This window comes from Tachysurus vachellii, chromosome 25 (genome assembly GCF_030014155.1).
Source record: "Tachysurus vachellii isolate PV-2020 chromosome 25, HZAU_Pvac_v1, whole genome shotgun sequence".
Taxonomy (NCBI): Eukaryota; Metazoa; Chordata; class Actinopteri; order Siluriformes; family Bagridae; genus Tachysurus; species Tachysurus vachellii.
In genome coordinates this window covers 999967-1012500 of record NC_083484.1, presented here as the reverse complement: position 1 = coordinate 1012500, position 12534 = coordinate 999967, and the positions used below count along the sequence as shown (strand labels likewise).

The window sequence follows — 12534 nt, the reverse complement described above, 5'->3', positions numbered from 1 at the left end:
GACGCGTCACAGAGCTAAAGTGTGAAGGCTACATCAATAAGCGAGCTTTGCAGCATGGAGTCTTAGAGAAAAGGGTGATCTTATGTTTAAATGTTTGAGTCATCCTCTTTTTTCCTCAATAAATTCAAATGATCGAGTCAGTTGAGCGAAATTAGAGTGCTTTTGTTTTTTATTAGAGCCTATTGCCGGTGGAACATTACGGATGATCACTCCAGTTCGGGATCGCTATTGTTGTTGCGATCATCGCCTGTCATTCTAAACTTGGGCTAACAAAGTCGCTAAATTGACTCCCTCGCACCCTCATTATGCGCAGTGTTAATAACCGCTAATTAACTTTGCTTACGCGCGCGTCGGAAAGCTCGTCTCTCTACCCCTCGAGCTCTTTCTCTCTCTCTCGCTCTCTCTCTCTCCTTTCTCTTTTTGTTCCCTCTTTCAGCACGAACAGCATCCAATTAAGTCGCAGCAAGTGGAATGAACTGTCAGCAGTGTGACTCCCAAATGAGATAAGACACTGAGAAGACGGTCAAACGGGAGAAAAACCTGAAATGAGACGTTTTACGCGCAGGCGTCCTCGTGTCCAACTTTTCTATTTCTATTTCATTTCATTCAATTTAATTTATATTCTTGCAAAAGAAAAGCAGATTGTGTAAACCGTGAGCATCACGTCCACGTTTTTACGATTCTCATGCAGCTACATGGAGCATAAAGCATCTACGTCTTCAGTCACAGACTTCATAAAACGCAGTAAGACGTAAAATACACACAATAGTTGATTCGTTTCTTAGTGCCAAGGAACTGACGTCACTGTTCCAGCTTTGTAGTTCCTTTGTAGTTCCTCGGATTTGATTCAAACGCCATCAACACATGATTCAGATCAGATATTGAATAATAACATACATTTAGTCAGCACAAAAGTACAATTCTTAACATTTTTATTTATGTTTAGCTTCATTTACTTCGAGTGATGCTTGTGTCTAATTTGAGAGAAGAGATCTGAGCTGAGGAATCACTCAGGCCTAAACCACTGATCCACATCCCTTCAGTCTACATTGATAATATGCTTACCATAAGGTACCACCTTATATTTTTCTGGGAGTGATTTAGTGCTAAATGATATATAGAGTGCTACTAATAAGTATTAATTTAAAATAGCTTCCTAGAGCTGGTACTGGAGTCTCTTTTGAAAATACAAATTATATTATAATATTGTTATTGTTACTGGTCTAAACACTAGATAAGAAATGGAGAATTTATACGTGTATTTTTACATGCATTTATAATTATTATAGTAAACCAACGGGTTTGATATTCTGAGCATTGACTCAGTTTGATCAGCAATCAGAGAATAATTAGAAATTAAGACCAAACGTCAAACATCCAGTTTGTTTCTGGACAAATTCTGAGTGTTCTAAAAATCACACATTAGAAGGAAGAAACATATCTGGATGATCAAAATCTGAACTTTCTGATGTATAAAGATTCACAGCTCCAAAACGAGCCATGCCACTTCTGAGCACCTCTGAAAAGTTTATTATTCTGATAAGCAATAATAATATCTTTTATTTATAATATAATTTAATTATGAACTAAAATGAACGCAGAGGCAGTAAGCCATGAATATTAATCAACACTGTAATACAAACCAAGACCCTTTATTATGAGGTATTACAAAGAAACCACAAAGTAAAAAACAGTTACATGCAGTCATACATTTTAAACCAAGGGACTAACACCGCTCTGTTCTATCAATGAGATGGACCCAGTGTTCCAGGGTCTCCAAACCCATGACAACCGTCAAGGTGCATCAATGTTTTTCCATAAATAATTAAATGGACACTCCACTATTTACAGGTTTTATTCTCATTCCTATTCCATGTGAGAAAATCTTCTATCGCTAACAATAAGGATATTTGTGTCCTAACCCTGCTCCTCGAGAACCCTCTGTCCTGCACAGTTCGGGGACCTGCTCCAGGTCTAGTTCTTTAGCACCAGTTTATGGACAAGTCCATGCACAATGCACCCGCAGCTACCAGCAGAGGGCGATGCTTGCAAGAAAAGCGGAAAAAGCCAAAGCGTTTGGATCTTTGAGCTCCTGCAGACATGAAATCAGTGATCACCAACCTTCCAGGAGATCCAGCTTACTCCAGAACTCAGGTCCAAATCTATAAATCCGACACCAGCTTCAGATAATCAGTGGACTTGATTAGGCGGATCAGCTCTGCTGGGTTTGGATTGAAAATGAAATCTGTCGGAAAGAACAGAGCTGCATGGTGATCACTGAGCTGCTGATTTATTTTTTCTTTTGACTTTTCACACCAATGGAAATGTCACCATCTAAAACAGACGTATTTGGCTTTTTATTTTTTATGCATTTTTTTTTCATTAAAAGCTATTAATTGGGAAAGTAAAATGCCTCAGAAAGTGAGTTATTGCAAAAAAAAATAAATAAGGGGTGACCTCTTAAAAGGTTCGACAGAAGAACATTTAGACTTTACCCATAACGTCAATTATTTTCCTTAATTTTCCAGGCATGTTTGTGTAAGAACAGACCATTCCTGATGACCAGTCACCTACAAACCACGTTGCTGATCTGATACAATCAGGGTTTTGTGTTGTTTACTTTAAAGCGTGTATATTTTACCTGCCGAGGTGTATGTACTGCACCTTTAGCGTATAGATCAGATCCAATCATGCACCTTACCTTTGTTTGGTACCCTAATTTCTGAGAGAGTGCAGACTTTCTGATGAAAAGGAAAAAAAAAATAAAACAAGCAGTATGGTTTACACACCACTCATAACCCTAGATTGTTGTACAAATTATCAAGTTAGTTTTGTTGTGAAAATATGACACACGGTAGCATCAGGGAAATTGGAGGAGAAAGAAAGAGTGACGTGCGCCGTCGCCAACAAGTGGCCCGTGCGCCTTGCGCTTAATAGACTAGTGAAAATTAAATATGTGAAAATTGCGCCTTTTTCCTCCTCTCTCCCTCTCCTTCTCACTCTCTCTCTTTCTCTCTAAACGTGTGTGCTTGTAATTAGTGCATTTAAACAAAGCGCGGATATCCTGCTGGCGGTAATAGTCCCTGACATTTCTTTTCTTGGGTTAATAACAGACTGCGTATAAATGAATCAAATTGTGGCCCCAAATTACATAGCGACTTTAAATACGGGTCTGCATTGCGCGGCTGTTTGGGACCAAGGGGGAACAAAACGTTTTATATTGTTATTATTGTCATTAGTCTGTTGATCTGCTTTACAAATGCCCCAGAAGTTTAGAGCAGGAGTTTATTTGTGGCACAAATTTACAGCCTGCTTCTGGATATTAATTACATTGACTTGTGGATAATTGTAAATGAAGGACAGATTGCGCGCAGTGATAATGCGCAAGAAAAACAAGCATGAAACATTTATCCTGAAGATCTTTTTTTTTTCTTTAGAAAACATTTAGAAAACCCTTCGATCGCAGTGTAACAAACAGGCAGTCATCTCCAGAGAATTAAGGTCATAACATAGACTACGCTGAGTGTTTTCTCTGTATTTCATAATTATTTCTTGATGTGTCTCTTCTCAGTCTGTAACAGAGCTGCAAAGCTCCTTACAGACCGCTGAAAGGAGAGAGTAAATTGTAGCTTGTTGAAATTTCAGGATTGAATTCTGAAAGGGAAAAAAAAACCTTTATGATGGCTTTGAGCGGGGTCACGCCATCCGCAGCAGGTTAAATAGACTTCTCAATCAACCTCTCCAGGCTCCTGAGTCCAGTTACCTGCGGGCCATTATCACCACCTTCAACCATCTGAGACTATCTGATCGCTTCAGAGACGACAGGCAATTAGGGGTGGTGAGGAGGGCTACCAGGCTGTGAGGAGGGCTACCAAAGTGTGAGGAGGGCTACCAGGCTGCGAGGAGGGCTACCAAAGTGTGAGGAGGGCTACCAGGCTGTGAGGAGGGCTACCAAAGTGTGAGGAGGGCTACCAGGCTGTGAGGAAAGCTAACACTATAAGACACTGAACTGAAGTCTTCTCCCAGCCACAACCTTATACATCTTCAATTATCTAAATTATTTATTTCGTTAGAAAGATAATGTGTATTATTACACCACGTGCAATGCGATGCAATATTATCTACAGATCAGTGATAACAAGGCAGGATGTATCTTAGCATTCTTGTTTACATTGATACAGAATCTCTTTTTTTTTTTGTTCACTACCTGTAACAATAATAACAATGATTATTACAATTATTATTGTTGTTACTGTTGCTGTGGAATAAAAGTAATATTTTTAAGAATGATGGCATACATATGTGATTTATTATTTGTCTATATGATATAAATAAAAAAGAAAATTCTATAAATAATATATATTATTTACAGTTAGTCGTAAGCTATAATTTAAAATCTGAAGAAATACAATGTGTATCTGTGTGTTTGTGTGTTACTCCACTCATAATAATCACACCATATACAGTTTTAATTGTGAGATATACATACATACATACATACATACATACATACATACATACATACATACATATATATATATATATATATATATATATATAGAGAGAGAGAGAGAGAGAGAGAGAGAGAGAGAGAGATAGATAGATAGATAGATAGATAGATAGATAGATAGATAGATAGATAGATAGATAGATAGATAGATAGATAGAGACAAAAAAAATATTTTAAGTAAAAATGCTGCAGGTTTGTTGTAATTAAAGTGTGAAGTTAGTCTTTATTGGACTAATGTGTGTCTCTCAGGCCGGTGAACTTTAATGAGAAAACTGAAAGATCCCCCTTTTCCTCCTGGGAGCCAATCAGATTGTCGGTCCACGTCAGTGCGGCGGAATGGAGAGAGGAGCTGCAGCGCGGAGGAGCTCCATACTTTACCATTACACACACACACACACAGAGAGAGAGAGAGAGAGAGAGAGAGAGAGAGAGAGAGAGAGAGAGAGAGAGAGAGAGAGAGACCTCAGGTTACAGGAGCAGACCGAGTGCACAGCGCTCACACAAGCTGAAACTTCACTGAACGCTGAAGGCAGAAAAGAGGAAAAGAGGCTAAAATATATAGAGATAAAATGAGCAGTCAGTTCGACGACGATGCGCGAGACAGAAAGGAGTGTAAAAGCAAATCTCCGACTGTCCTCTCGTCATACTGCATCGAGAGCATTCTGGGCCGGAGGAGTCCCTGCAAAGTCCGAATGGTGGGATCGCAAAGTTTACCAACGCGCACGGAGCATGAGCAGCGTTCTGAAGGTACGACACACACTCTGTTACACTCTCATAAACCTACACACACTCTCATACACTAACGCACGCTGGAAGATGAACAAAAAGCCTTTAGAAAGCATTTCTACCTCAATATGACAGCGTTCCTGGAGAAGTTTAAGCGATTCTTCTCGCGCGAGAAGCCAAAGATCCACTAAAATACCGTCCGGTTTAATATCAGACGGAATAGTTCAGAAATCAGAACACGGAAAGTGCTCGTGAATGTAATCAGCATTTATAACAACATATACGTGTTGTTTTCTGTGTAATAACGACATAATAAACAATTTTAGCCATAAAGAAATAATCAAGATAAAAATAAACAACAGCAGCTTAAACTTGTAAACTCCAGGAGCGTGAAACATTCTGTCCATCTTACATAAAAGTGTCTAAAATGATAACGCGAATATTAATAAACAATAAATAAATGTATATTTTAATAGAAATATAAGAGGAAATAATAGATAGAATTCAGCTCGAATTGTTGGTTTGGATTTATTTTATTGTTTAATACATTTAGGAGACTAACAACAAATGTTTAAATATTAAATGTTTAAATATTAAAGGAGGGAAATATTAACCTTTGTAAAATTTATTATTTAGGAATGAATCTAAATAAATGGGTTTCGTTTTGTTCGCCAGATTAAAAACAAAAACAAAAACAAATTAGAAATAATTTTTGCTAAAAATTTCAAAAACTCTCAGGTGAAATGTTTAGCTGTTAGCTCATTTACACCTGTGCATGCAGTCAGAGATAAACTGTGATAAAACTAGATTACTACATGATTCAAAGCCTGCAGGTGTGATATCTCTCTCTCCCTCTCTCTCTCTGTCTCTCTCTTTAATGTATGTTAATTTTTTTGGTTTCAGTTTCCAGTAAAGAGCTCTCCTTTGACTCGGACATGCACCTTCCTCCCAAACTGCGCCGGCTCTACGGCCCCGGAGGGAAATATTTGGACGCCACCAGGGTTTTTCAGGAGCACGGAGAGAAAGTCGAGCTCGGTTGCGAGGGCATGAAGATCAGTCAGGCGCCGCAGGTCAGCATCAGCCGGAGCAAGTCTTACAGGGAAAACGCGCCGTTCAGCGGGCTGGAGGAGGCGCGCAGCAGCCCGGAACTGGCCGAACTCGGAGCACTCAAGTTCGAGGAGGACGCAGTGAAGGAGGAAGAGGAGGAGGAAGAAGAGGAGGAGGCGTGCGGAGCCGAGCATGGCCTGTCGCCCAAGGACGAGCCGAGTCCGCGCAACGACGCAGATGTGAAGGACGGAGAGGACAGCGTGTGTCTGTCTGCAGGAAGCGACTCGGAGGAAGGCATGCTGAAGAGGAAGCAGAGGAGATACAGGACCACGTTTACGAGCTACCAACTAGAGGAGCTGGAGAGGGCCTTCCAAAAGACCCATTACCCAGACGTCTTCACCAGGTACCTACACTTACCCCAAAAATCCAAATACTACTACTATTATTATTATTATTATTATTATTATTATTATTATTATTATTATTATTATTATTGTTGTTGTTGTTGTTGTTGTTGTTGTTGTTGTTGTTGAGGCGGTGGATTAAAAAATCTGTTTATATAAGGTTACAAAATTCTACATCCTCACATCTATACAAATACATAATATAATACATATAAAACATATATAGATATATAAAACAACTATATAAAATACTGCTCGGTCATAACTGTCGAACCTAAAAATAGCCACTAATAATAATAATAATAATAATAATAATAATAATAAATGATCACAGCCCAACATTAAAACACAAACACACTTTTATTGTTATGACACACTGGATTTTCAGGTTTCAGGTTTTCTGCTGGCTTTAAAGAATATAAATAAAATTAATGTAATAAATAATGTAAATTCCTTAAAATTAAGATTAAATTCTATTTTATTACCCGAAACGCGCATTATATATTCATGTCGTCTATGAATTGTTTGAGAAACCATTTGTTTTTGTTTTTCACATTACATATTTTAAGAGCCTGTAGTTATTGTAAATTCATAATACGCGTTTCTAAGCCGCGTAAATTGTTGTGCAGGATCCAAATATGGCAAAACTCGTACAATCGTCCTATAAAATGTTTCCTATAAAATGATTGTTTTTGTAACGACGAAGATAAAAAAAAGAAAGAAAGAAAGAGATAGAAAGAGAAGAAGAACAATAACAGCTCGTTCTAACATGAACTAATCTAACATATTTTTCAGCGGATATTTAGCTGATGCTCTCATGTATAACTGACAGAATCAGATTTATCACAGCAACAAAGCAGAAGTTTTATTTTTTTATAAAATAAAATGAAAAAATAAAGAAATAAATAAAAGAAATAACGAAAGTGTTTCGCTGTATTAATAAATCTTAATTGTAATTGGCCTCCATTCTCATCACAAAATAGTGAATAGTGACGCGGCCCCTTTTCACTTTCAATAGACATTTCTGTCATTATGTAGTTAAAGCTTTCAGAAAGGAGACAAGAATTAAAAGAGAGAGAGAGAGAGAGAGAGAGAGAGAGAGAGAGAGAGATTCTACAATTTAAAGAAAAATAGTGCTAAATCTATTTAACGGCTTCTGTTTGTTTAGGTTTGTGTCTGCCATCATTTTTCTGAGCTGGATGTGTTTTTGTGTGATGTTTCAGAGAGGAGCTCGCGATGCGCCTGGACCTCACCGAAGCGCGTGTGCAGGTAAAGATGCGCTGCTCTTCTTCTCTTCCATAAAGCCTCAAACAGCTCTGCAGATTAATGCATTAGAACTTCAGGCCATATTACATAGTAATTCTCACCTTATTATTATTATTATTATTATTATTATTATTATTATTATTATTATTATTATTATTATTATTACACTGGTGCCACTAGCACATCTGATAAAGATTATTTGTTGTAAAGCTGTTAAATCAGGTTCTCCGACTGAAAATAGAATAATGCAAGCATTTTAATTCACCCTTTGTGAATATGTATAAAAAATTTATAAATAATAATCGTTGTAATTAAACAAGAAATGAGGGAGATTATTTTGGAAATGTATTTTTTATTGAAGGACAGCGGCGTCTATGAGCATACATAAAATATATCTAATATATCTTATATATATCTATATACATATATATACACACACACTATATATATATATATATATATATATATATATATATATATATATATATATATATATATATATATATAATTGTTTTAAGTAGAGCATTAAGATTTCCGAGAGTTCCGGGGATTTGTGCTAAGCGACGTGTGCTATATCTGGCTAATGGTCTATATTTAATTTCATTTGAAAGTGTAGCCTTCAGCTGTGTTAAACGACTCCCGACGTCACGGCGGAGATTTCTCCTGTTATCGAAAGTTATTACATGCAATAGAGCGAGCGTTTTAACGGCAATTACACGGACGCGCTTGCCGTTCGTAAAAGCGCACTTAGCGCAAGAGCAAACACTGCTATTCCACCGAGAAAATGGTGTTTGAATTCACATCGCCCCTGTGCGGTGGGGGGAGGAGGGGGAGGGGGAGGAGGGTGCGAGGATAATGCTATTTGATTTCCCATTTTGTGATTGCAATAGACCAGCATTGATCCGATGCTTTGCACTTGGAACAAGTGAGACTATTAAAGGTGTTTGTCGCCCCCTCCATCCCTCACACACCACCACCCTCAACCTCCTCCTCCCCCTCCTCCTCCGTCCAATCCTGCCTATTCAAAGCTTGCATGATCAAGCTCAACTCCCATAACCAAAGAGACAGTACAAACACATGGCAGGGTTATTGCCAACATAAAACAACAGATGTCTGTTTGGGACTGCGGATGAACAAATCACTTAATGGGCTCGATCAGGAGGTGATAAAACTCATAAATTCCCCAGGGCCCCTGTAATGCAAAAGAGCCGCTATGTGTGTGTGTGTGTAGGTTATAGAGTCACTGTTGACAATGTCCTCATTGCGAACATGCTCGTCTCTAGGCCCTGGCACTGTAATAGCCCATATACACCACCAGTGCAGCAATGGTTTGGGGCACCCGTGGGAAAGATAAATACCCTTTCAAAGTCACTTGCATTTTTAGGAATTTTCATTTAAAGCGTATTAATTGTTACTGGCCCCCGTTCAAGCCGTTATTCCCAAATCCTTTGTGAACACGCCTCTTAATTACCACACTTCACCCAGGTTTTTTCCCCTCGGTGCAGCCTAAAAACAGTTTTTAATTAGCAAAAGTTAGGCTAACGGACCATAAGGGAGTGGGGCTTAGGGTCATGTAATTACCCTTGACTTTCCGCCTATTTGTCACCTCATTAAAGCGAAGCAAATATTGCACACGGATTACAGTGTCAAGCTCAGACAAGCATGCAGAGTAGTACACAATTTGGAATACAAAATGAACTTAGGAGGCTCTCATGAGAAGATGATACAATGATGATAGAAATGGCTTTAATAGGTAACTGTAATCAGACTATAGTGATTTAAAGCATCATGCATATATATTAAAAATGCATTCTTTGTGTCCAGGTGTGGTTCCAGAATCGTAGAGCAAAATGGAGAAAGAGAGAGAAGGCAGGAGTTCAGTCTCATCCTCCAGGTCTGCCATTCCCTGGTCCACTAGCAGCAGCCCATCCCTTGAGTCACTATCTAGAGGGAGGCCCGTTTCCTCCTCACCCACACCCAGCTCTGGAGTCTGCCTGGACCGCCGCTGCAGCAGCCGCTGCTTTCCCAGGACTGGCACCACCACATAACAGCTCCGCCCTTCCTCCTGCTACGCCCCTTGGCTTGGGCACCTTCTTGGGCACCGCCATGTTCCGCCATCCGGCCTTCATTGGACCCACTTTTGGCAGGTAGGCTGGCATGAAGAACAAGCTCATGATCACAGGGAAATGCCCAGAAATTTAATAATTTAAAACACCTCTTGCTTAACCTCTGAGGATGTTTAGGAAAGTCCACACAGAGTCACAAACTTGAAGATTCTTTTTTTTTTTTTTTTTTTTTAGAATTGTCTAATTAGCTTGACTCTTCTGCTCAGACTTTTCTCCAGCATGGGTCCCCTGACAAGCGCTTCCACGGCCGCTGCTCTCCTGCGCCAAACCACACCACCAGTAGAAAGTCCTGTGCAGCCGCCCGCAGGCCTAACGGATCCACCCACCGCCTCGTCCTCTTCCTCCACGGCTGCTGACCGACGAGCCTCAAGCATTGCCGCGCTACGTCTTAAAGCAAAAGAACACTCAGCTCAGCTCACTCAACTGAACATCCTGCCTGCCAGTGCTACGGGGAAGGAGGTCTGCTGAAGCTGTTGCTCTGAAAAATAAACCCCTTACTAAAAATAATAATAATAACAAAGCATGACCAAATCCACAGTGCAACAGCACACGGATCGAGCTGTCAGAGATCTGGAGGCGTAATGCACTGTTACAGCACCCATCCTTTTTGAACATCCTCCATCAACGACCTGAACCCCAGTTTGCAATGTAGCTACACTGCCAAGCAACAGCCAGTGAAATTGTACTTAGGAAAACCACTCCATTTTATGTATTATTTTTGGGAGGTCAAGGATGTGGTGACAGCAGTCACACACAAAATAGCAACAAATTCTTCTCGGCAAGAAGCATCAGCTCCAGCATGGAACCAGAGGAGGAGGTCAATATGCCAAAGGGAACTGCTAGAACCCTCCAAATCACACTATCACCAAATTCATCAACTGATACGAGGAAAAAACCCTCCCGCCATCTCTGTGAAGATTACCCCTTCGACCCTCGTGTTAATTATTATCTATAGGAAGAAAATTAACCACCACTGTCATCAAAGGACAATAATGAAGTTCAGATTGCTTGCTCATTGATCTGTTAAGAGTAGCCTATTTGTATATACAGACATAAATACATATATATATAAACACACATTAGCACTGTAAAGATGAATTGAATTGGGGGGACTTGAGCTTAAAAAGGTGTACACTTGAAATTCACTTGATGTAGTATTGTATGAATGTTTCCTAGTAGATGTTCATTTTACAAAATTTTAGGTTTGTGGATGATTATTTATGTCGACCCTGTGGACTGTTCAGATCCACAGCAGGACACACTGCTGTTCCACCAGAGACTTTGCTGGATTATTTTTTTTTTTTTTGGCAGCCAAGCAGATGTGTGAAGTATGAATAAATCTGCTGAATGAATCTGATGAAATGGAAACCCCAACCATTATTAAAAATTCATTATTATTAATATTATTCTTATTGAATTAAGTGATAAATGTAGACAAAAAAAATGTACAGCATGCATTAAAAAAAAAAAACAAGAACCGAAACTATATAGTATAGGATATAATGTACGCACGTGCTTCCATTTGAATTCATTTAACACGCTTTACTTCATAATTATCATTATTAATATCATTCTTTAAGAATAGTCCATACAGACCGGTTTATATTTTAGTCGTGTCTAAGAAAAAATATTTAAGCTATTGAGTTATTTAACGCATAGAAAACAAGGGGTCAGGAATAAGATTTTGCGCACGAGATATTATTATATACTACTTTACATATAACACACGTATTACATATAAAGATACATATTATTATTATTATTCCTGAAAATATTTTCGTCCTAGTGGTGTTTTAACTACAAAAAAAAAGGTGTTAAGAGATGATTATTCGCTCCATTAGTCGTGCTTATATTCATGGTGCTTTTCAATTCCACCTGTTAACAAAACGCGCTTGGGGAAGTTTCAGAGGCCGCAAATTGAACTCGACATGTGTAATGCTGGCTAAGTCGAGACGACTCTTTTCTTATTAATGAAGTAACAACCGGTTTATCAGAATTTCTTTTCTCTGTATTTAGTCCCCTCCCTAAAATCCTCTCCGCTGGATTGCGATGCCATTACAACAATCAATGCGGTTCCTTTCAGCCAAGTCGTTTTGACCCGTCCATGGTGCCGAGGCAAAGCGCGTGAAATTACCTCTAGGATTAATTTTCCCTTCTTTTTTAATCGCCTACTTGCGGTGAAAAGAGTTCCCTTTCCTTGTTTTACAGCCGCTAATCCGACTCATTTCGACACCACAAACAAGCAGGATCAGTGGAAATGGAAATAAAGCTTTATGAAGATGAGTTAGAAGAAAGAAAAAAGAAAGAAAGAATGAAGGGGGGGTCTGTGTGTCTCTCTCTGGAACGTTTGTGACTCTTCACATAATTTATTCTAACTCCATGCGCTAAGGACCCTCTCTCTCTCTCTCTCTCTCTCTCTCTCTCTCTCTCTCTCTCTCTCTCTCTCTATCCATCC

General features: G+C 39.0%; 1 protein-coding gene across 2 annotated transcripts; it reads left to right on the top strand.

Annotated features, from left to right (window-relative positions):
• The first annotated feature begins 4919 nt into the window (after positions 1–4919).
• Positions 4920–11446, top strand: arxa (aristaless related homeobox a). Of its 2 annotated transcripts, none has more exons than XM_060861642.1 (5): positions 4920–5257; positions 6140–6686; positions 7911–7956; positions 9778–10100; positions 10286–11446. In XM_060861642.1, exons 1-5 carry the CDS (start codon positions 5080–5082, stop codon positions 10545–10547), a joined length of 1356 nt encoding a protein of 451 aa, XP_060717625.1. In that variant the 5' UTR covers positions 4920–5079; the 3' UTR covers positions 10548–11446. The 2 variants fall into 2 exon arrangements, with proteins under 2 accessions (XP_060717625.1, XP_060717626.1); XM_060861643.1 differs by having other exon boundaries at positions 10254–10369.
• The last annotated feature ends 1088 nt before the right edge of the window (positions 11447–12534 follow it).

What these genes read in the sequence shown, in the direction of transcription:
- arxa (XM_060861642.1), top strand. Translation starts at nt 5,080, where the DNA reads ATGAGCAGTCAGTTCGACGACGATGCGCGAGACAGAAAGGAGTGTAAA. An exon ending in TACCCAGACGTCTTCACCAG is followed by an intron (nt 6,687 to 7,910) that starts GTACCTACACTT and finishes GTGATGTTTCAG; the next exon opens with AGAGGAGCTCGCGATGCGCC. An exon ending in ATTGGACCCACTTTTGGCAG is followed by an intron (nt 10,101 to 10,285) that starts GTAGGCTGGCAT and finishes TCTTCTGCTCAG; the next exon opens with ACTTTTCTCCAGCATGGGTC.